The sequence below is a fragment of the Musca autumnalis genome, unplaced genomic scaffold, assembly GCF_047663935.1.
Source record: "Musca autumnalis isolate F117 unplaced genomic scaffold, ASM4766393v1 scaffold_4, whole genome shotgun sequence".
NCBI classification, from domain to species: domain Eukaryota; kingdom Metazoa; phylum Arthropoda; class Insecta; order Diptera; family Muscidae; genus Musca; species Musca autumnalis.
In genome coordinates this window covers 180,833,834-180,859,170 of record NW_027411977.1, presented here as the reverse complement: position 1 = coordinate 180,859,170, position 25,337 = coordinate 180,833,834, and the positions used below count along the sequence as shown (strand labels likewise).

Sequence of the window (25,337 nt, the reverse complement as noted above, 5' to 3'; positions counted from 1 at the left end):
TTATTACTGTCGTAATAAAATCAAAACAAAAATATTAAAAAGTATATTCCTTTATTTGTTTGCTTTATTTTCATTTTGTGTTTACATAAATGCGATGTATCTAAGAAGAATGGAATTTAAGCATGTGTTTACGCCATTGTGAGCGATACGTGAAATCCAGGGAACAATCGTTACACTTATAGAGGTAATTGCCCGTGTGTTTGGCCATATGTTCGCGTAAACTGTCACTTTTTGTATAACTCTTCTCACAATGAGTGCAATGAAATCTGCGATCAGAGTGAACTTTAGCAACATGTTTACGTAAGTGCATGTCGCTGGCAAACGACTCACTACACTGCGAACATTTAAACTTTTGGACGCCTTTTTTAATTATTATACCCTGCTTATAGCGTGGACACTGGCGTGTATGACGTACCAAAGTAATTTCAAGGTCAAAACGTTTCTGACAAGCCTTGCACTGGTAAGACTTAGGCTGGTAAGGCTTGCCGCTAGTCAATGAAATATGACTCTCGTATTGTTGGGGCATCTGATATTTCTGTCCGCAGCAGTAGACAAAGAATTCTTTTCCGTTATGCTTTTGACAAAAGTGATTCTTATAAGAGGTAAAACTGCCCATGATCTTGGGACATAAACGGCATTTTAGTGGCCCGGGTCCTGGACAAGTTTTCGATTTAGCATTTTGGAATTGGCCTTTGTTGGCTTTTTCACCATTCCATTGTTTGCCAAATGACTGTTGTTTAGAATTGTAGTCGTCTGGTTCGTCTGTGTAGTGGTTACCATCATTATACGAGGAGTCTGCATTGTTTATAGGTATTAGCTCTGATGGCACTTCATTATCATCATTTTCACCACCGTAAAGTAGCTCTGGCATCAGCATATCATCGAAAGCACTATCCGGACTATCGGTTATCATTTCATCGCCTTGTGGTTCATCTTTAACATGGATATTTTGTTGAAATGAATCTGTCCGTCTTGTCTTGATAATTTTAGGTTTATCCATGAGTTTCTTTTGTGACTCGGTAACAGTTTGTTGGAAATTATAAAAGTCGTCAATTTGGCACCAACAATCATAACACACCACGCTCAGATCGTTTTCCTTTAAAAACTAAAAATAGAAAGAAAGAAGTTAGTTTTTGTAACGCAGGGTAATCTTTTGTGGAACCAACCGTTTCATCGAAATATTTGACCGTTATTCTATAGACTTCCAAATCATCAAAGAGATGCCTGTAGTTACTGCAGGCGCTTACACACAATCGACATATTTTGATGGAACTCATTTTCTTTAGCTAATATTTAACTGATTTTTGCAATCAGACAGACTCTCTCTCCGGTGGCTCCTTTGTCTTTGGCTTTAAGTGTGCAACTAAAATAGCTAGCTATCCGCAGTTCCAAAGTAGGGTTCCAACAGATCACGCGGTTATGTTGCAATTTGGTACCTAATGTGCGCAGGTATACCCAAAATCATATTATCCTGATTTTCGCGTTTTTCCTTGAACTACAGCAGATGTCCGTTTTCCGCTTAAGCTGAAGCCAATTGCCGTATCGTAAAATACCTGAGTAATAAACAAATTTACTTATAAGAATTTCCTATAATTTTTAAATTTACCTGAAACGGTATAATGTAATAAATAATGCTAAGTCATGTAGGAAAGTAATACAGGGGCAGGTGCTTACTGTGTACATCTGGTTTAACCCTAATCCTGCTTTCAGTGTTAATATTTCCAAGAGTATTGTAATTTTGCCGTAATTTTGATTCCATTAAAAATGTTCATTTATTGCAAAAGGGACTACAGTCGGACGGAACAGAAAACGTGATGCTTTGCAAAACCACTTCGATGCACAATGTTTGAGATATGAGACTATGTTAATATAAAATTATTATATATTTAAACTATATTTACTTAGAAGACCCGAACCAGATCGAATCGCACTGTGCTACAAACACGAATACCAAGTTTGGAGTGTGGAAAATTCATTTTGAGAATGGAAACCTTGCGTGAGTATATCAAAATTCAGAAGGATTACTAACTAATAGCACGGCAATGATGATTTAGGGAATGAAAGATACCGAACAACTGTCCTGACCCACTTTAACATGGCAAAGCCCAGGACTTATCTTGGTTCTTCTTTTATCTCAAGTGGACACTGACCTACCCCGTGTTATCATCTGGGGAGCTGTATTTAACACTCGTTTATGGTAGTGAGCTAATTTGCGCCGCGCATTCACCTAGCGTTGGCCCATTGAGAAACAAAAAGGAAAACAAAACCTTCTAATGTTGACGAAACCCGCAAACTTTTTAAAGACTATGCATGATCTGCAAACATGCACATGTAATGTTCGGGCTCTTTATACAGAAGGTGCAGTTTAGGCACTGGCGGATTTAACACAGAAAATAAGATGGATTGAGATTAGGACACACTGTATTATAGCTGCCATGATACAAAGCACGAATTTGGTTGCGGATTTATAGTTAATCGGAGGTTAAAACAACTGGTCTCCCGCTTCACCACGATGGATAGAAAGACTTGCTGCAATTCACATATGAACTAAATTTTTCAGTATCAGTCTTATTTGCGCACATGCTCCCACCGAAACATATGGAAATTGGAAAGTAGAAAATCATTGGCCCAGCAGTCGAGAAATTCAGTTTCCACAGTAAAAAGTCTGACATTGGAATGAGGATCACTGACTTCGCAGCGGTAAAAAACATAATAGTTAGCAGTAACAGATTTAAGCATCTCGACCTTTATAAGGGCACCGGCTGTCTCCAAACCACAAAATAAAGTACGAACAGATACAACACGAAAGTTGGACATCGGTAAGCTGCAATCACGACAGATAGCTATAGCACATTTTACTCAACTGGGCCAAATTCATGGTCAAATTACATATCGGCACAGTGGGAAAGTATTGCTTACTTCATGTAAACAGCCGCAAAATCCATATTTGGATACCAGAGACCTCCAACAAGGAACCTATGGTATGATCAGGAGTATAGTGCTGCTACCGAAGAGAAGAGTGCTGTATATAGGGCAGCCATGTACGCGTCTTTACGAAAAAGTGAACTACAACTCTCTTTCCCATACAAAAACCCAAAAAGGCATTCTCTTCTTGTGCACCATTGATATAGGGCTACTCTACATTCAGCAGCAAAGCGTATCTCACAAGAGAGATATCGGGAGAAAAGGAGAGAGGAGAAACGTCATTCCGCAGGAAAAAGAGAAATGAAAAAACGAAAGAGTTTTAAAAAATCGAGATCAAGGAGCCAGAATGATACCCGAAAATTCGACAAAAGGGCGAAACATCAAACTGATGAAATTCGTACCGGCACTTCCTCCTGCAGATAGGAGCAATGATATTAGGAAGCAGAAACAGATAGTGTACTTAGGATATGAAAAGTCTATTTTTACGAAGATACCCCGCGGCGGCGGGTTCTTCGATACCGGATAGGGCTGGAACCAAAAACACCCGTGTTCCAGACAGCGGCTACCACCTCATGTACAGATGTTTGTATTTGTATCGTTTTTCAGTATTGGTTGCAGCATATTCCGGATTCTTTTTGTCAAATCCGCATCTTCACCCAAATCCAATCTTCGGTGAGATGCAATGGATGCCGGGAGTGGGTGCATCTAAGGGGTTGTTCTGGGACTAAGAACAAAGCCCCAGTGAGTCGTCGTCATTACGCGATTTCCCCACAGTCCCCCAAACAGCAGCCCTACACGCCGTATTTAACACCAAACCCTGCAAATGCATAATTTTTTTGCAATTTAATTGCAATGGCTCCGAGGTAAGATCGAGCCCATTAGTGGGCTTCATGAGTCGGAGGAATATCATGGAAGCGACGGTACAGGAAAACAAGCTCAACAACAACTGCAGCTTACAGCGTTGTGATGGTTACAACGTACTGATCGCATCATAGGCGGGGGACTAGCTTTCCTATTGCACTGGTCTGTTCAACACAGACCCATCTTGCTTGACCCTGGATCTAATGACAGAGCAGATTTATAGATATATGTTTTGCACGGTCAATGAGGACGCCCCTACCAGAATTACCGGAGGGTTTTACAGTTCACCAAACATAATCATCATGCCACCTGGTCTGACAAAACACGTCACTTGGCAACCCGTTGTTTTTCTTGGATCAGACCATATCCAAAAACATATTTATGTTTTTGCCATATCCCCATAATTATCTCCAACGCACGTAGAAAAAGGGCAGGGTGGTCACGCTACTGAAGTCAGGCAAAGATGACAGTAATAGTAAATCGCACTAGGCGATTTCGCTTTTGTCGTCTGTAGGAAAGGCAATTGAGGCCTTAGTCCTCCACAGCGTCAGAAATAACTATATAATTGCCGATCATCAACACGGATTTCGTAAGCAGCACAGCACGACAACAGCGCTGCACGACATCTCCATACATATTTGTCGATGACTCAACGAGGATAAGCGATAGAACAGTGATGGTGGCGCTTGACTTATCAAACAAAAGCCGTTGATATTGTCAGGCACTCCACGCTGTTTGAAAACGCTAGCAGACAACCCTCAGGCCAAGTCTGAAACGGTGGATAATCAATTATATGTGTGGACGCCAGTCGAATGTGGAGTTCAGGACTAATAAGTCCAAAGCCCGGAGAGTGAAACAGGGAGTTCCCCAAGGTGGGTTAATATCTCCGGAAATGTTTAACCTCTACATCTCCTGTATTCCGCCCCCACCAGATGGCATTGAGATCGTAACATATGTGGATGAATGTACGATCTTCGCGTCAGGTACCTTCCCTGATGTTATTTGTGAAAGACTGAACTCCTATTTGACCGATCTTATCACTTTTTTCCACGCAAAGAATATGCAAATATCCGCCACTAAATCTACGGCCACTCTGTTCACCACCTGGACGGCAGAGGTGAGAACGGAGTTGAATGTCATGGTCGATGGTAGCAGAATTCCGACCACCAACTACCCTTAAATTCTAAGGATCACATTCGACAGCATGTTCAGTTCGTGCGCGCATTCTATCTGCTACGAGCTGAGATGTAGGAACAAGTTCCTCAAGTCCCTAGTCGGCAGCACTTAGGAGCAGATAAACAAATCTTGTTGACCACGTATAACGCGATATGTCGCTCTGTGTAAGCTATACATTGCCAGTTTGGTCTGCGAATGTAAGTGCAACGCGAACGAAAGATATTCAATCTTTTCAGAATGCCGCCCTGAGAACAGCAACAGTGTGCCTCCTCATGTCTTCAGTAGATCATCAACATGAGGAGACAAAGATTCGTCCAGTACAGCAACACAATGGCATGCTTTCGTTGCAGTACTTCCTCGGGTGTTACCGTGAGAGCCATCATAATTACCATATGGAGGATAGGATCCCCACCCCGGCATGTCAGGCCGTATCTTCATGATCCAACGTTTCAATAAGTAGGTTTAAATAGCATTCACACGGATGCAGTTGCAGATGCCATAAACAACTATTGTGTGAATGCGGTCCTCGGAGAAGATCTCCATCTTTCGCAGCTGGGGAGCGTCAGCTGTACAACAAACCAGAGTAGTTTTGGCTCCACTACTTTTGGGATGATGCAGCCGTCTGAATTCCTATAGGGCAAGGATCGACGACACCGTGCAAAACATGCAGCACAGGCCCGCACGACACACTGCCACTTTTCAACTACCTTGCCAAACCTACTCAACTAACTCAAGTAGATCTGTGGTTGCATTCCATCGAAGCAGCAACATTCCTAGAGCTGGTAGGGCCAGGGCCAGGTTAAGCAGAAATGAACGTAAACACTTAAAATAAAAACGCTGTTAGACTGACTTCCGTATCGTCAGTTGCTTTACAAATGACTGAAGATCTGCGAAGTATTTTATTTCTTCAAAACGTCAAAAATACGGATTTTTAACGTAGGTAAAAAGCAAACATGTATGATTTTTATTTCAGGTACATTTAGATGCATTTTCGAGGAACAATTTGTGAGTGTGCAACTGAAATATTTTGACGAAGTTTAAACAACACAAAGCAATTGACGATACGGAAGTCAGCCTTACAACAACATCCAATATGCGTTGACGGTGAATATCAACGTCGTATGAACGAAGAGCTGTATCGGCTGTTTGCTTTGGCTAGGCCATGTCATAAGAATGAGCGATGGATGATTGAGCCTCTAGAAAGGCCTATAAATACACACGCAGAACTGGAAGGCCAAGGTTTCCATGGTGGAAACAAGTGAAAGACGAGGTCGAAAAACAGGTTTAATTGAAAAGCAAAACAACAAATAGATAGGAATGGGAATTTTTTCTTAGTTCGGCTTATGGAAATGTTCTGAAGAGAACCAACAAAGAAGGTAAGTAAGTGTAATCATTAAACAACTTTTAACAATATTTTTTTCCTTATAATTTTTTATTATTTATATAAGTATCAAAGAAAATTTACACATATTTACATAAGTGTTAAAGAAAAATTACACATAGTTTCATTTAATTAAATTAAACGAATTTGTATATACATCTTTGTAATAAACGTTGCCTTAAACTGGTGATTTAAAATCCTTTTTTGTAAAAAGGAATAAAAACTAAATCTCTAAAAGGGCAACAACTGTTAAACTACACAATACATTTTTTGGTTTATTTGTTTTTACATTGTGCATACTTACACACAACTTATTTATCTAAGATGAGTGGAATTTAAGTATGTGTTTACGCCATTGATAACGATACGTGAATTCCTGGGAACAATCCTTACACTTATAGAGGTAATTGCCCGTGTGTTTGGTCATATGTTCGCGTAAACTGTCACTTTTTGTATAACTCTTGTCACAAAAAGTGCAATGATATCTGCGATCAGAGTGAACTTTAGCAGAGAACATTTAAACTTTTTGACACCCTTTTTCGTCACTATGCCCTGTTTGTAGCGGCGGCACTGGTGTGTATGGCGTACAAAAGTAATTTCAGGGTCAAAACGTTTCTGGCAAGCCTTGCACTGATACGACTTACTCTGGTAGGGCTTGCCGTTACTCAAGGATATATGACTCTCGTATTGTTGGACAAAGCGATGTTTCTGTCCACAGCAGTAAACAAAGAATTCTTCTCCGGAATGTTTTTGACAAAAGTGGTTCTTGTAAGAGGTAAAACTGCCACTAACTTTGGGACATAAACGGCATTTCAGTGGCAATTATTTGATCTAGCTTTTGTGTAATCACAATTTGTCTCTTGTTCTAAGGTGCTCATAGATTCTTCATGGTTAATAGGCATTAGTTCTGAGGGCACCGTAGTATCATCTTGTTCACTACTGTAAAGTAGCTCTAGCACCACCATCTCATCGTAAGCACTATCCGTATTATCTGTTATTACTTGATCCTCTTCTGGTTCATCTTTGATTTGGACATTTTGTTGGAACGAAGCCTGTTCATTGCCATCTTGCGTTCTTCTTGTTTTGATAAATTCAGGGTTTTCCATAAGTTTCTTTTGTGACTCGGTAACAGTTTGTTGGAAGTTATGGAAGTCGGCAATTTGGCACCAACAATCATAACACACCACGCTCAAATCATTTTCTTTTAAAAACTAAAAATAAATAAAACTTAGTTTGCGTAACGCAGGGTAATCTTTTATGAAATCTACCATTTCATCGAAATATTTGACCGTTATTCTATAGACTTCTAAATCGTCAAAGAGATGTCTGTAGTTACTGCTGGCGCTTACACACAACCGACATATTTTAATGGAACTCATTTTGATTCGCAAATATTTAACTGATTTTTGTAATCAGACAGACTCTCTTTTTAATGTTTCCTTTGTCTTTGACTTTAAATGTGTAACTAAAGCAGATGGCTAAATAGTGTACCCAACAAATCTCAGATTATGTTGCAATTTGGTACTCAATATGCGCAGGTAAACAAAAATTATATTATCCTGAACTACAGCAGATTTCCATTTCCCGCATAAGCTGCAGCCAATTTTCGTAACGTAAAATACCTGGGTAATAAACAAATTCACTTATAAGAAATATACCTAATATACTTAAGAGCATAATATGACATGGTAAGCAGTACAAAAGAAATACATTGTTTAAATTTTGCCATAATTTTTTTATTAATCTATATATAAAAGAGCTCAGTGAGTGAGTGACTGACATATCAACGCCCAGACGAAACCGCTGAAGCTAGAAAGCTGAAATTTTGACTGTGGGTTGCTGTCGGTGTGTAGGGGTGAGATAAGGCTTGTAAATTCGACATAGAAAGGTACGAAAAGTACTAAATATGGTACCCTTTGTATTAGGCAAACGGGAAGAGCTAGAATTCTGAAATTTGGATTGAGGGTAACTGATGGAGAGTTAGAAAGACGTACCAAAGGGTTTTTGGAAATTCGACATTCTAAGTGTACGAAAAGTACTAAAAGTTACCAAATTTAGTAGCATTTGTATATTTTGAACGGATTTAGCTAGAAACTTGGAATTTGGTATGGAAATGAAGGCTGTGAAGTGGTGTTTATAAAAGGAAATGGTTTAGGAAATTCGTAGTCATGTGTACGAAGAGTACTAAATGGTACTAAATTTAGTACAATTTGGATTTGGGTGAACGGATAGAGCTGGAAACATGAAATTTGGAATTATGATTACTGACGGAGTATGGGATTATAATATGGGGGTGGTCCTCGAAATTCGTACTTATGTGTACGACAAGTTCTAAATGGTACTAAATTGTGTACAACTTGGATTTGGGTGAACGGAGAGAGCTGGAAACTTGAAATTTGGAATTAAGATAACTGTTGAAGTGTACGATTTATATATGGGGTAGTTTTAATACTTATGTTTACTAAAAGTACTAAATGGTACTAAATTTGGTACAAATTGGATTTGGGTGAACGGATAGAGCTAGAAACCTGAAATTTAGAATTAAGATTATTGACGGAGTATAGGATTGCGATATGAGGGTAGTTTTTGAAATTCGTATTTATGGGTACGGAAAGTACTAGATGGTACTAAATTTGGTACAATTTGGATTTGGGTGAACGGATATAGCTGGAATCCTGAAATTTGGAATTAACATTACTGTTGGAGTATAGAATTAAGTTAGTTTCGTAAATTCGAACTCTATTGTACGAAAAGTACTAAATGGTACTAAATTTCGTACAATTTGGATTTTGGCGAAAAGATTACTGTTGGGGTGTCGGTTTGAGATAAGGAGGTAGTATTGAAAATTCATACTACATACGAAAAGTACTAAATTTGGTACAATTTGGATTCTGTTGCACGGATAGTGATGCAATGATGAAATTTGGAATTAATATAACTGTTGGATTATGTGATTAAGCCAGTTTTAGAAACTCATATTAAAGTGCACGAAAAGTACTAAATGGTTCTAAATTTTATACAATTTGGATTTGGGTTAACGGATGGAGCTGGAAACTTGAAATTTGGTGTTACGATTACTGTTGTAGTAAAGGATTGAGGTGGTTTTGGAAATGGTACTAGATTTGTTGCAATTTAGATTATAGTGAACGGAACGGAACTGACAACGTGAAATTTGGAATTGAGATTACCGTTGAAGTGTAGGATTGAGATGTGGGGGTAGTTTTGGAAATTCGTACTTATGCGTACAAAAAGTACTAAATGTGGTACAATTTGGATTTGGTTGCACGGATAGTGATGCAATGATGAAATTTGGAATTAAGATTATTGTTGGAGTATAGGGTTGAGGTAGTTTGGTAAATTCGTATTTATGTGTAGGAAAAGTACTAAATACTACTAAATTTCGTAAAATTTGGATTTTGGAGAACAGATTGAGCAGGAAACCTATAATCAATATATGTTAATATTCAAAAAAGTTTTACAATCCTTTTCTTAAGAAAATTATATTGTTCTTGCGTCGCAAAATTAGTCGGGAACTGCAAGTGACTATAAATAAAACATTTTCAGAAATGTTCGTGTCTATATGAAATTTTGGCGGTAGGTTGACTGATGACTTGAGGTATGCATTTATTTCATCTGCTGGAATAGTATAACTGGCAGTGTTTGTCTGAAATCTAAACGTGAATTGCTCTTAAATCCTTCAAGAATCTTTCTAAAGCTTCTTGGGAATTTGTATGTGCTATCGTACATTTGTTCCAGATGATAACTTCTATTTAATATTGCATGTGTGCAATTCAATCAAAAGAATGTGCAGTGGCAACTTAAGGGTCGACTGTGTCGTCCTTGCACCTTCTTATAATGTATACCTGATGAAGCTATAGCTATCGATAGTTCATTGAACTTATTTTTTTTTATTTGTTTCAGCGCCTGTAAATTAAATGTAGTGCCAAAATGAATGAATTTTATATTAGAGAAGATATAGATTTGCTATTCACCTGTAAGCGGATTTATCATTTTGATCGAGGAATCATAACCGTCTTCACCTTGCCAAAATATGATGGGATATTGTAACGCATAATATGATCGGTGGGTTTCGTAAACACGCTGTAGCTGACTATTTCGTCGATGTAGAACGATATCACGGGATTCGAAATTTTCACCAACTACGACAATAGCAACATCGTCAATTGTTGTTGCATTGAAATGCCTTGAGTGTTCTCCCGCAGGAGTCTTATCGGTTCTAATAACAATTTTGTGATTGTCAAAGGGCATGCGGTCTATTGCGGCTTTGAACAAAGCAATTAATTGATTATGTTGATGAAAAAAATGTTGCAGTTGCTCAACAATTGGTCTCTGTACCGAACACAACGCTGATCTACTTCTTGTGGTGCATTGCCCATGAAGTAAATCTGCAGAAATTTATGGTCAGCATCCGGAACTGGCAAAAGTGAACCTGCTCGATGATATATTTGAATCTGTAGTTTTTAATTTACATTAACAAAATTAAATACTGTGATTGTATTGAAATTACCTTGAAAGTAGGCATAAAATTATCCTGAACAACATTTGTTGCGCCAAATGAAGTCATTTGGAAACAATTGTTGTACTTTTGGATTTGTGTTAGGAAATGTTTGGACTGTGCTCTTGTTCCAGAAAGCAATGAGCGCAATGGCTCTGGTGGTGGCATCAACGGTGCCAATTTCACCTTGCCACCTGCGCAACACATACCAGGAGTTTCATTCCTATATTTCAATGCGTTACAATGTGACATACAACGCTCATCGAACCAATAGCAACTAATTGGTCAGCACTGTAATCAATTGTCCTATTGTAATGGAATACAGCTCGATGAGTATTGAACGCAACATTTGTTTGCCTTCTTGCACGAACATTTGAATTTATTAGCACTCGGGTCAATTCTACTGAATTCACTTTGTTCTTACCTTGCAACTTATTTCAATTCACGAAACGATTGCAATGTACTTACAATGGAATTGTAATTACAAAAAACTTATCACCGTTTATTTTTCGTCGCACGATTAAGTTAATCCACAATTTGATAGTTGAACAGTTTATGACTTTGTGTGATTGGCACTGGATCGTATCATTTGTTTGTGTTCATTGATAGAAAGTCCCAATTTACATTAGGCGAGTTTACTTGCGGCAATTGTCAGTTTGTGGGTGAGAGAGGGTGTTGAGAGGCAAAGGGTTACCATATACCTCACCTCTCTCTCCATCAAACTGACAATTGCCGCAAGTAAACTCGCCTAATGTAAATTGGGACTTTCTATCAATGAACACAAACAAATGATACGATCCAGTGCCAATCACACAAAGTCATAAACTGTTCAACTATCAAATTGTGGATTAACTTAATCGTGCGACGAAAAATAAACGGTGATAAGTTTTTTGTAATTACAATTCCATTGTAAGTACATTGCAATCGTTTCGTGAATTGAAATAAGTTGCAAGGTAAGAACAAAGTGAATTCAGTAGAATTGACCCGAGTGCTAATAAATTCAAATGTTCGTGCAAGAAGGCAAACAAATGTTGCGTTCAATACTCATCGAGCTGTATTCCATTACAATAGGACAATTGATTACAGTGCTGACCAATTAGTTGCTATTGGTTCGATGAGCGTTGTATGTCACATTGTAACGCATTGAAATATAGGAATGAAACTCCTGGTATGTGTTGCGCAGGTGGCAAGGTGAAATTGGCACCGTTGATGCCACCACCAGAGCCATTGCGCTCATTGCTTTCTGGAACAGGAGCACAGTCCAAACATTTCCTAACACAAATCCAAAAGTACAACAATTGTTTCCAAATGACTTCATTTGGCGCAACAAATGTTGTTCAGGATAATTTTATGCCTACTTTCAAGGTAATTTCAATACAATCACAGTATTTAATTTTGTTAATGTAAATTAAAAACTACAGATTCAAATATATCATCGAGCAGGTTCACTTTTGCCAGTTCCGGATGCTGACCATAAATTTCTGCAGATTTACTTCATGGGCAATGCACCACAAGAAGTAGATCAGCGTTGTGTTCGGTACAGAGACCAATTGTTGAGCAACTGCAACATTTTTTTCATCAACATAATCAATTAATTGCTTTGTTCAAAGCCGCAATAGACCGCATGCCCTTTGACAATCACAAAATTGTTATTAGAACCGATAAGACTCCTGCGGGAGAACACTCAAGGCATTTCAATGCAACAACAATTGACGATGTTGCTATTGTCGTAGTTGGTGAAAATTTCGAATCCCGTGATATCGTTCTACATCGACGAAATAGTCAGCTACAGCGTGTTTACGAAACCCACCGATCATATTATGCGTTACAATATCCCATCATATTTTGGCAAGGTGAAGACGGTTATGATTCCTCGATCAAAATGATAAATCCGCTTACAGGTGAATAGCAAATCTATATCTTCTCTAATATAAAATTCATTCATTTTGGCACTACATTTAATTTACAGGCGCTGAATCAAATAAAAAAAAATAAGTTCAATGAACTATCGATAGCTATAGCTTCATCAGGTATACATTATAAGAAGGTGCAAGGACGACACAGTCGACCCTTAAGTTGCCACTGCACATTCTTTTGATTGAATTGCACACATGCAATATTAAATAGAAGTTATCATCTGGAACAAATGTACGATAGCACATACAAATTCCCAAGAAGCTTTAGAAAGATTCTTGAAGGATTTAAGAGCAATTCACGTTTAGATTTCAGACAAACACTGCCAGTTATACTATTCCAGCAGATGAAATAAATGCATACCTCAAGTCATCAGTCAACCTACCGCCAAAATTTCATATAGACACGAACATTTCTGAAAATGTTTTATTTATAGTCACTTGCAGTTCCCGACTAATTTTGCGACGCAAGAACAATATAATTTTCTTAAGAAAAGGATTGTAAAACTTTTTTGAATATTAACATATATTGATTATAGGTTTCCTGCTCAATCTGTTCTCCAAAATCCAAATTTTACGAAATTTAGTAGTATTTAGTACTTTTCCTACACATAAATACGAATTTACCAAACTACCTCAACCCTATACTCCAACAATAATCTTAATTCCAAATTTCATCATTGCATCACTATCCGTGCAACCAAATCCAAATTGTACCACATTTAGTACTTTTTGTACGCATAAGTACGAATTTCCAAAACTACCCCCACATCTCAATCCTACACTTCAACGGTAATCTCAATTCCAAATTTCACGTTGTCAGTTCCGTTCCGTTCACTATAATCTAAATTGCAACAAATCTAGTACCATTTCCAAAACCACCTCAATCCTTTACTACAACAGTAATCGTAACACCAAATTTCAAGTTTCCAGCTCCATCCGTTAACCCAAATCCAAATTGTATAAAATTTAGAACCATTTAGTACTTTTCGTGCACTTTAATATGAGTTTCTAAAACTGGCTTAATCACATAATCCAACAGTTATTTTAATTCCAAATTTCATCATTGCATCACTATCCGTGCAACAGAATCCAAATTGTACCAAATTTAGTACTTTTCGTATGTAGTATGAATTTTCAATACTACCTCCTTATCTCAAACCGACACCCCAACAGTAATCTTTTCGCCAAAATCCAAATTGTACGAAATTTAGTACCATTTAGTACTTTTCGTACAATAGAGTTCGAATTTACGAAACTAACTTAATTCTATACTCCAACAGTAATGTTAATTCCAAATTTCAGGATTCCAGCTATATCCGTTCACCCAAATCCAAATTGTACCAAATTTAGTACCATCTAGTACTTTCCGTACCCATAAATACGAATTTCAAAAACTACCCTCATATCGCAATCCTATACTCCGTCAATAATCTTAATTCTAAATTTCAGGTTTCTAGCTCTATCCGTTCACCCAAATCCAATTTGTACCAAATTTAGTACCATTTAGTACTTTTAGTAAACATAAGTACTAAAACTACCCCATATATAAATCGTACACTTCAACAGTTATCTTAATTCCAAATTTCAAGTTTCCAGCTCTCTCCGTTCACCCAAATCCAAGTTGTACACAATTTAGTACCATTTAGAACTTGTCGTACACATAAGTACGAATTTCGAGAACTACCCCCATATCATAATCCCATACTCCGTCAGTAATCTTAATTCCAAATTTCAGGTTTCGAGCTCTATCCGTTCACCCAAATACAAGTTGTACTAAATTTAGTACCATTTAGTACACATTAGTACGAATTTTCAAAACTACTCCCATATCTCAAATTTAGTACCATCAAGTACTTTCCGTACCCATAAATACGAATTTCAAAAACTACCCTCATATCGCAATCCTATACTCCGTCAATAATCTTAATTCTAGATTTCAGTTTTCTAGCTCTATTCGTTCACCCAAATCTAAGTTGTACACAATTTAGTACCATTTAGAACTTGTCGTACACATAAGTACGAATTTCGAGGACCACCCCCATATTATAATCCCATACTCCGTCAGTAATCATAATTCCAAATTTCATGTTTCCAGCTCTATCCTATCACTCAAATCCAAATTGTACTAAATTTAGTACCATTTAGTACTCTTCGTACACATGACTACGAATTTCCTAAACCATTTCCTTTTATAAACACCACTTCACAGCCTTCATTTCCATACCAAATTCCAAGTTTCTAGCTAAATCCGTTCAAAATATACAAATGCTACTAAATTTGGTAACTTTTAGTACTTTTCGTACACTTAGAATGTCGAATTTCCAAAAACCCTTTGGTACGTCTTTCTAACTCTCCATCAGTTACCCTCAATCCAAATTTCAGAATTCTAGCTCTTCCCGTTTGCCTAATACAAAGGGTACCATATTTAGTACTTTTCACCCACAAACTGACAATTGCCGCAAGTAAACTCGCCTAATGTAAATTGGGACAAAGTGCAAACAAAAATTAACAGTTTTGAAAACTGTCAAAATTCAAAACTTCTTCTAAACAATAAACATTTTTTTTAAACTCGAAAATGAAATTATCTAACAGTACAATAAAAGTGGACGTGGACAATTTTTCTGTATGTTAAAAAACGTTTGTATACTATTAAAACATTTAAAAGTTTAGACAAATCACGATTTTCTTAAAAATCCATTCCGTAGTTTTGTAGATATAACCTAATTAGAAAGTGAGCGTGGTCGGATCTTAAGTCCCAAAATATCTACGTAAGGTTGGAGACACTATCGCCATTGACTCGCAAATAAATTCCCAAACCGATACATTTGTAATTGCTGCAAATATTGCATTTTTACAAAAATAGGGCATAGGGGAGGTACCCCGCCCGATCCGAAATTCAAGCAAATATGTAGCCTATTTCAACCGGGGGCCATCACTCTACGTTCCCTGAAAATTTCAAGAAAATCTGTTGAGTATTTTCGTAGATATAACATATTTATAAAAGTGGGCGGAAAAGTGGGCGTGGCCAATTTTTTTTTTTTGCATAAAAACCTAAACTGGACTATGACTAACATTTCCACAAAAAATTATCCAAATCGCTCCAGCGGTTTTCAACTGATTCAATTACCAACAAACGACAATTGAGTTTTATATATAAAGATGAATATATTTATATTAATTGAAGTGTTTGAGCCACGATCTCATAATATGGACCATAACAAATCATTTTCGTGGAAGCTGAAGTAAACAAGTTTTTTTGTGTTGTTTCTTGATTTCTGGCCAAACCACGCAAAATCCAAACCTGTGCTCAAAAAAAAAGAACTAAAGAATACCCTTTGGGCAACATGGTTCTAGTGCATGACTTTTCGATATATACACTGCATCCCCCTAAAATCGATGCTAACATTTTGAAGTTTTGATTTCAGTGTTTTTTGAATTTTTCTTATAATTAGATGGTGCAGCTAGATAATAATCGAAACTTGTCTATAGGATTATAGAACTCGCGATTCCACGTCGTTTGATGTATATCTCATGAGTGTGCTCCGTACATCTTCCTAGTAATAGGAGTCCAAAGGCGAAAAGTTGGTGCGTAAATTTTCTGAAAAACCCTATTTTTTGACTTTAAAATTTACAACTGTCGTACAGGTAGATTTTAGTTTTCTTACATGCCGGATCTAATAAGCCCTTCCGCATTCGAATCCATCCACTAAAACGCCAGATATAGATACCTTGAAAGTAAGAAAATCTGCAAAAATACATTTTGACAATTCCGCGAATTGAACCGCGATTTTCTTTGATTATTTTTGCATAAATGTAATCCCTTATACGCGATTATTATATTTGCCAAAAAGGTGTGTCACAAATTACAAAGATTCGGGAGTATTATCCCTATTTATCCCAAAATAGAATGTGGTGGCACATCCGCAGTTCTTGACGAATCTGTCTAAAATAATTTATATTGACGTATTTTTAATAGGCGGCCATTGAAATCGGATGCACCTTATAATCATATGCACATCGCGTAATTTTTGCCCACTTGAAGGTTTTTTGAATAGTAAGATGCAACTGATGGCACACTTTGGCCACTGAATAAAACATGGGAAAATCAATGCATATTGATAGACATGGACTCCCTGTATCCGAAAAGCACATGCACCTCAACTGATTTAAACGGATTCGCGAATTACACGCTTTTGAATTGTTGTGTTTTTTCTTTGGTTGTAATTTCATTATTACTCTCTACTACTTATTTCTATTGCTTATCGCAAAAAGCAAATATACTTTCAGGATGACAAATTATTTTCCTTGTAATAGTTTTTGCAAAATACTTCAGGTTTTGTATGGAAAATTAGCGAAATAGTAGAATAACTCCCAAAAATGTTTCTCCAATTTTTCGCATTAAACCAAAATATATATTTTTGAAATAAATTTCAACAATAAGTTTTCGTCTTTTGTTGTTGCTGTAATATGCATGTAATAACCCCAATCTTTATAATTTTGGTCTCACATTTGTCTATGCGTTGTCCGGATTCTGAAACTACAATGTTCATTAGGGTTATGACTTTTTTACAACCTCATATCCCTGTATCATAGCGTGATGAGTTTCTACATAAGATTACATAAAATCTTATTTACCTTCTAAAGTTTTTATTTTTCAGAACTTTTGACCATTTTTTGAAGTCACTATAAGCAGATACTTAACTGAAAACAAGGTATAGGGGCACACGACATAACCGAAATGACATAACTGTTGGTTTCTCACTATTTTATCGTCGTATTATTACATATATATCATATTATATTATATATAACATTATTTCATATATCATACAAATTAATAGTGGTTGTGCGAGACGTTTTCCAATATTTATGTGAAATAAAAGTTATTTTATTCATGCAACAGGAATTAATTTTTTTGCGATTTTTTTTTATACCCTCCACCATAGTATGGAGGGTATATTAAGTTTGTTTTTCCGTTTGTAACGCATTGAAATACTCATTTGCGACCCTATTTTTTTTTTTTTTTCCTTTATTTATTCCACTTGGGAACATAGGGCATTTACAAGAAAATTCCATTCTACTTTATTATGACAAACAGTTTTAATCTGCGACCCTATAAAGTATATATATTCTTGATCAGGGTAAAATTCTAAGTCGATCTGAGCACGTCCGTCCGTCCGTCCGTCTGTGGTAATCACTCTAGCATCCACAAAAATTGAGATAGGACGCTGAAATTTTGGGAAAGTGTGTCTTTTGTTTGCAGGCAGGTCAAGTTCGATGATGGGCTATATCGGCCCACGTTTTGGTATAGCCCCCATATAACGGTACCCCCCAATTTAGGGTATTTTGACGTTTTTAGCTAAATTTTCAGACCGATTTAGCTATAATTTGACATTTAGGGTTCTTAAGTGTCAATAAACTTATATAACAAAACTTGTGGACATAGGTCCACGTTTTGGTATAGCCCCCATATAACGGTACCCCCCGATTTAAATTATCAGACCGATTTAGCTATAATTTGACATTTAGGGTTCTTAAGTGTCAATAAACTTATATAACAAAACTTGTGGACATAGGTCCACGTTTTGGTGTAGCCCCCATATAAGGGTACCCCCCGATTTACGGTATTTTGACGTTTTTAGTTACATTTTCAGACCGATTTAGCTATAATTTGACATTTAGGGTTCTTATGTGTCAATAAACTTATATAACAAAACTTGTGGACATAGGTCCACGTTTTGGTATAGCCCCCTTATAACGGTACCGCCCGATTTACGGTATTTTGACGTTTTAAGTCACATTTCTAGACCGATTTAGCTATAATTTGACACTTAGGGTTCTTATGTGTCAATAAACTTATATAACAAAACTTGTGGACATAGGTCCACGTTTTGGTATAGCCCCCATATAACGGTACCGCCCGATTTACGGTATTTTGACGTTTTAAGTCACATTTCTAGACCGATTTAGCTATAATTTGACACTTGGGGTTCTTAGGTGTCAATAAACTTATATAACAAAACTTGTGGACATAGGTCCACGTTTTGGTATAGCCCCCATATAACGGTACCCCCCGATTTAAATTATCAGACCGATTTAGCTATAATTTGACATTTAGGGTTCTTAAGTGTCAATAAACTTATATAACAAAACTTGGGGACATAGGTCCACGTTTTGGTATAGCCCCCATATAACGGTACCCCCCGATTTAGGGTATTTTGACGTTTTTAGCTAAATTTTCAGACCGATTTAGCTATAATTTGACATTTAGGGTTCTTAAGTGTCAATAAACTTATATAACAAAACTTGTGGACATAGGTCCACGTTTTGGTATAGCCCCATATAACGGTACCCCCCTATTTACGGTATTTTGACGTTTTTAGCTATATTTTCAGACCGATTTAGCTCTAATTTGACATTTTGGGGTTCTTAAGTGTCAATAAACTTATATAACAAAACTTGTGGACATAGGTCCACGTTTTGGTATAGCCCCCATATAACGGTACCCCCCGATTTAAATTATCAGACCGATTTAGCTATAATTTGACATTTAGGGTTCTTAAGTGTCAATAAACTTATATAACAAAACTTGGGGACATAGGTCCACGTTTTGGTATAGCCCCCATATAACGGTACCCCCCGATTTACGGTATTTTGACATTTTTAGTTATATTTTCAGACCGATTCAGCTATAATTTGACATTTAGGGTTCTTAAGTGTCAATAAACTTATATAACAAAACTTGTGGACATAGGTCCACGTTTTGGTATAGCCCCATATAACGGTACCCCCCGATTTACGGTATTTTGACGTTTTTAGCTATATTTTCAGACCGATTTAGCTCTAATTTGACATTTAGGGTTCTTAAGTGTCAATAAACTTATATAACAAAATTTGTGGACATAGGTCCACGTTTTGGTATAGCCCACATATAACGGTACCCCCGATTTACGGTATTTTGACGTTTTTAGTTACATTTTCAGACCGATTTAGCTATAATTTGACATTTAGGGTTCCTAAGTGTCAATCAACTTATATAACAAAACTTGTGGACATACGTCCACGTTTTGGTATAGCCCCCATACAACGGTACCGCCCGATTTCAGGTATTTTGACGTTTTAAGTCACATTTCTACACCGAATAAGCTATAATTTGATATTTAGGGTTCCTTGTGACTAAAAAACTTATATTCGAAAAAATTATGAACTTAGGTCCATGTTTTGGTATTGCCTCATATAACATATGGTCTGTTCCTTTACTTTTAAAAATGGTAAAACCGGCAAAAGTAGTAAAAGTTGTAAACTGCTCCCATATGAATTGTATGGTGTCTGAAGTAAAGGAACGCTTTTCGAGTAAAAAGCAGTAAAACTTGAAGATTCTTGCACGCAAAGGAACAGGGCTATTACCTTCAGATTTTCGGTATTTTGAGAACTTTACCTACAAGTTTTAACCGAATTAGCTGTAATTTGAACATTTGAAATTTGAAGTTCTTAGTGGTCACCACACCTCTCCACCAAAAATGTTCAAGAAAGGTCCATATATGGATAAAGAACCCATATAACGGTACCTCCCGATTTTCAGTAATTTGATGATTTTAGCTACAATATTAAACCGAACGAACTGTAATTTGACATTTGAAGGTTGTAGTGGTCACCACACATCTGCATCAACAATTTTCAACATAGCCCCAATATAACAATATCTCTCGATTTTCGGTACTTTGAGGATTTTACTTAAAATGTTTAACCGAACTTAGGTCCATGTTTTGGTATAGCCCCAAAACAAACCTCCCGATTTTCCGTACATTCGCTTTATCTGTTGGACGAACTTTCTGTAATTTGAAATTTAAGAGCCAACAAAAATTGTTCATTTAAGTACATCCGAACTAGCTGTTAATGCCATTTGTAGTTCCCACGTTATGTACCGATTTTCGGCATTTTAAGGATTTAAGCTACAATTTTTAACCGAATTAGGAGTTATTTGGCATTAAAGGCTCCCATCAAAAACTGTCAACATAGGTCCAAGTTTTATTATAACCCCTATATAACGATACCTGCCAATTTCTAGCCCACCAAACATTGTCAACATACATAGTTAGATATAGGCACCATAAAAAAGGGCCTCCCGAATGAAGCATTTTTTGTACATTATCTGACATTTTAACGTACCCACTTAAAGTTGGGGACAGGAATGAAAACTAATTATTCTATTTTAGTTCCGAATATTTTATGGTGGAGGGTATGAAAAGTTCGGCCCGGCCGAACTTAACGCTTTTTTACTTGTTTTCATTTCATAGTACTTTTTTAAAATTTTGTTTTTTCAAAGTAGTTTTTGCCGAACCTTTTTTTATAATAAAATGGAATGAATGTTATTTTAGGAATTATTAGGCAAAAGTTCATTCATTCTCACTACAGGAAATCATTTTTGAGAAAAAATGCCAAAACCCTAATGTTCATACTATGAACTTCATAGATGAGACAAATTAAAAAAAAAAAACAAAAAATCGCCGGAGGGATTTTTAAATAAATGTTCACTGTTCACATTTGTAGGGTTTTTAGGTTTTCGGGTTTTTGCTTAAAAACGGCAATTTTTATCGAAATGGGGCTACACCATTTTCAACTGTAATTCAGAAAATAGCAGTTGTAATTCAGAAATTCTATTTGAAATTCAGATATTTTTTTGTAATTCAGATATTCCATTTGAAGTTCAGAAATTCTATTTGAAATTCAGATATTCAATTTCAAATTCAGAATACATATGTAATTTGAATTTCAGAATTTCGATTTGAAATTCAGAAATTCCATTTGAAATTCGGACATTTCGTTTGAAATTCAGAAAATTTTAATTGAAATTCAGAAAATTTTAATTGAAATTCAGAATTACTTTATAACGCTGTTGACGTAAATAAACCACATCAAATATAAATTACATTTCATAAATTGATTATTTTCTGAAAAAATAATTGAAGTGTTCTGAATTCCAAATAAAATATTCTGAATTTCAAATGAAATATTCTGAATATCAAATGTAATTTCTGAATATCAAATGGAATATTTGAATTACAAATAAAATGTCTGAATTTAAAATGGAATATCTGAATTACAAACAAAATATCTGAATTTCAAATGGAAATTCTGAATTACAAATAAAAATTCTGAATTTCAAATGGAATTTCTGAATTACAACTGCTATTTTTTGAATTACAATTGAAAATGGTGTAGAGAAAATCTTATAGCTTTGAAAATTCTCTACAAGATTAGTTTTATAGTTTTTTTTCCTAGGTTGTGCCATTTTTGAGATACATAAGTTTAAATTTGAAAATTTAATAAATAAGTTTCGGAATGTCATATTCCAAAGTATTTTTTGCCATTCTTCTTTATTGCATTTTATTTAGTCCCCCAGGTTAGTGGCCGGCCTATTCCCGACTTTTTCCTTCAAGTGTACCCATGAATTGTCGATGGGGTTAATATGTAGACATTGGAACGGGGTGTAAATGACTTTGGTACAGTTGTATAAGAACCAAGTCCTACATAAATTAGATTTATGCTTAGGGGCGTTGTCTTGGTAGTACTTATATTGCAATTTTTTTTTTGAATTTTCAGGGCCAACAGGCCAAAATTTCTTGACGCTTTTGGTTAAATCAAGTTTTGAAACATCTAAATAAACTTCCTCTGTCATTATTTCCTCCAAAATCTGGATGCTACCAACGTCACTGCTTGGTATACAACCCCATACCATAAATGACAGTTTTCCAAACTTTACGGTATGTATTAAATTCTGGTTTTCAATGGCTGTTAGGGGTTTTCGCAACACTTTTTGAGACCCATCGTGATAGTACAGCATCATTTTAGTCTCATCAGAAAATATAACGTCATGAAGATACTAAAGGTAGCGTGAAACGTTGTCTGTAACAAGTCTGAATAGTTTCTATATATTGTGCTGTGGGAGGGCAATGGTTTTTACCTAGTAAGTCGTGATGAGTGCTTGTTATTATGTTGCATTTTTCAGACTCTTCCGTGTGACACTCTTACTCCAAAATCATTTTTAATTAAAAAAAGTAATTTTCTGGTGCTGCTTTGGGCTCTTTCGTCAATTTGTTTAATCAATATCCTGTCAATTCGTGTGGTTACTATTTTGGGCCTGCCATGTAACGCCTTCAGGTTGAGCCTGGATTCTTTCTCGGTGCGGTATATGTTGTTGTATACACTTCTCAGCTTACGAGAGGTGACTTTAAGGATTTCTCTTTCGGATTTACCATTATTATAATTGGAATAGACCAAATGTAGCATATTTTCCGAAACCGTTTACCTGACTTTCTCTTTTTCTGATTATACTGTCTATGTTACAAACACAAAAATTAATTTATGATCAAAAACTATGGATCTACATGCTCACATACCATAAAATTCATAAAAATCCTTTATTGGAAAAAATTGAGGGGAAAATCCCAGATTTTATTGCACATTCATTCATTTTGCAATTATTTAGTTGACTCCACAAAAACCAGGTACCTATCCTTTTTGCCCGCTGTTTTTGTTATTTCCGACCGATTTCTGAATTTGTTGGCTTGATGTTGTCATTAACAAGTAAATCAACAGATATTTACAAAAAGTCCAACAATATTGAAAGAATTTCTTGTAGTAATTCCTAATTAAACATCTAAATTTTTAAAAATTTATCGTTTGCAATAATATAGTTGACTAACTGTACATTTAGAACACGTTTCATAAATGAAAACGTCACAGAGAGTTTCTGAAAAAATAGTTTAATAAAATTGTACTTTTGAAAAGAATGAAAAGGAGAACGCTGTGAGATATACTTCAAAGCAATTCGCATCTAATGGGGTTTCTACACGGTATGTTTTTTACATATTCATGCATAGCAACTGTCACTGTTTTTCGCCCATATTTGATTCCTTCTGCACTGCAAAATTTTATTTTTCGTTCGTTTTCTGTGGTGTTTTTTATTTATTCCGCGTACAAACAAAACAGCTGTTTACCTTTGGTTGTACAGACGAGAATAGAGCGCCTTCTATTCGAAAAATATACAGTATCGGCCAAAACTAAAGCACCCCCTCAGTAAATTTTTTTATGAAAACTAAATTATAAATTTATATTTTATTTTTCTTTTTATTTATTTATATCTTTATGATTGAAAAATACAAAAATAAGGAATTCAGAATTTAATAAACAAAAGTTAAAATTCAAAAAATATTTTAGGTCGCAAATATAAGCGGACAAAACTAAAGCACCCCCCAATTTGAGGTACAACAAAAACTATTGAAATCAATATTTCGTTGCATATCCTCTATTCTGGATGACACAGTCACATCTTTTAGGCATAAAGGATACTAAATTATTAATTATTGCAGGCAAAATAATCAATTTTCGGAAAATTTAGCTTAAATCCTCAAAATACTGAAAATCGGAAGGTACCGTTATATGGAGGCTATACCCAAACGTGGACCCAGGTCCACGATTTTTGGTGGATATGTTTTATGACCACTATGAACCCTAAGTACCAAATTACAGCTAATTTAGTAGGAAAATATGGCTTAAATATCCAAAATACCGAAGATCGGAAGGTACCGCTATAAGGTGGCTATACCAAAACATTAGCCGATATTGTTCATATTCATCCAAAAATGATGCTGCAGTATCCACTAGTCAAATACAATACGCTAACGTTTAAAAATTAGCAAAAGAACGAATTACACAAGAACGATAGACGCCGGCTTATTCAGTCGACGACCAGCAAAAAAAAACCTTTCATATCGACTAAAAATGAAGGAGCCAGACTGGCATTCGCCAAGACCCATTTGAACTGTTTTCCGATGAATCTATGTTTAATTTAAAGTATTCAGATGGTAAAAGGCTTGGACCAAATGGGCAACCGTTAAATCCTAAATATTGCAAAGACGCTGTAAAACATGGAGGCGGAAGGTTTTTTGCTGGTCGTCGACTGAATAAGCCGGCGTCTACCGTTCTTTTGCAATTCCTTCTTTTGCTAATTTTTAAACTTAAGGGATTTAGTATTTGACCAGAGAATGCTGTAGCATCATTTTTGGATGAATATGAACAATATCGGCTAATGTTGTGGTATAGCCCCCTTATAGCGGTACCTTCCGATCTTCGGTATTTTGGATATTTAAGCCACATTTTCCTACTAAATTAGCTGTAATTTAGTACTTAGGGTTCTTAGTGGCCACAAAACATATCCACCAAAAATCGTGGACCTGGGTCCACGTTTGGGTATAGCCTCCATATAACGGTACCTTCCGATTTTCAGTATTTTGAGGATTTACGCTAAATTTTCCGAAAATTGATTATTTCGCCTGCAATAATTAATAATTTAGTATCCTTTATGCCTAAAAGATGTGACTGTGTCATCCAGAATAGAGGATATGCAACGAAATATTGATTTCAATAGTTTTTGTTGTACCTCAAATTGGGGGGTGCTTTAGTTTTGTCCGCTTATATTTGCGACCTAAAATATTTTTTGAATTTTAACTTTTGTTTATTAAATTCTGAATTCCATATTTTTGTATTTTTCAATTATAAA

General features: G+C 36.0%; 2 protein-coding genes across 3 annotated transcripts in view; both read right to left on the bottom strand.

Annotated features, from left to right (window-relative positions):
• Positions 1 to 50: 50 nt before the first annotated feature.
• LOC141401959 (uncharacterized) overlaps positions 51 to 25,337 on the bottom strand; it is a 42,996-nt gene continuing 17,709 nt past the window's right edge. For both annotated transcript variants that reach the window (XM_073982539.1, XM_073982541.1), the window contains exons 2-3: positions 1,167 to 1,553; positions 51 to 1,105 (exon numbers count right to left, since the gene is read on the bottom strand). In XM_073982539.1, coding sequence (XP_073838640.1) covers positions 101 to 1,105; positions 1,167 to 1,277 — 1,116 coding nt within the window. In that variant the 5' untranslated portion in view covers positions 1,278 to 1,553 and the 3' untranslated portion in view covers positions 51 to 100. The remainder of the gene's footprint in view (positions 1,106 to 1,166; positions 1,554 to 25,337) is intronic.
• Positions 7,097 to 7,960, bottom strand: LOC141404201 (uncharacterized). The gene is made up of 2 exons (XM_073987565.1): positions 7,612 to 7,960; positions 7,097 to 7,554 (listed from the first exon to the last, which is right to left on the bottom strand). Exons 1-2 carry the CDS (start codon positions 7,720 to 7,722, stop codon positions 7,156 to 7,158), a joined length of 510 nt encoding a protein of 169 aa, XP_073843666.1. The 5' UTR covers positions 7,723 to 7,960; the 3' UTR covers positions 7,097 to 7,155.

What these genes read in the sequence shown, in the direction of transcription:
- LOC141404201 (XM_073987565.1), bottom strand. Translation starts at nt 7,722, where the DNA reads ATGAGTTCCATTAAAATATGTCGGTTGTGTGTAAGCGCCAGCAGTAAC. An exon ending in TCAAATATTTCGATGAAATG is followed by an intron (nt 7,555 to 7,611) that starts GTAGATTTCATA and finishes ATTTATTTTTAG; the next exon opens with TTTTTAAAAGAAAATGATTT.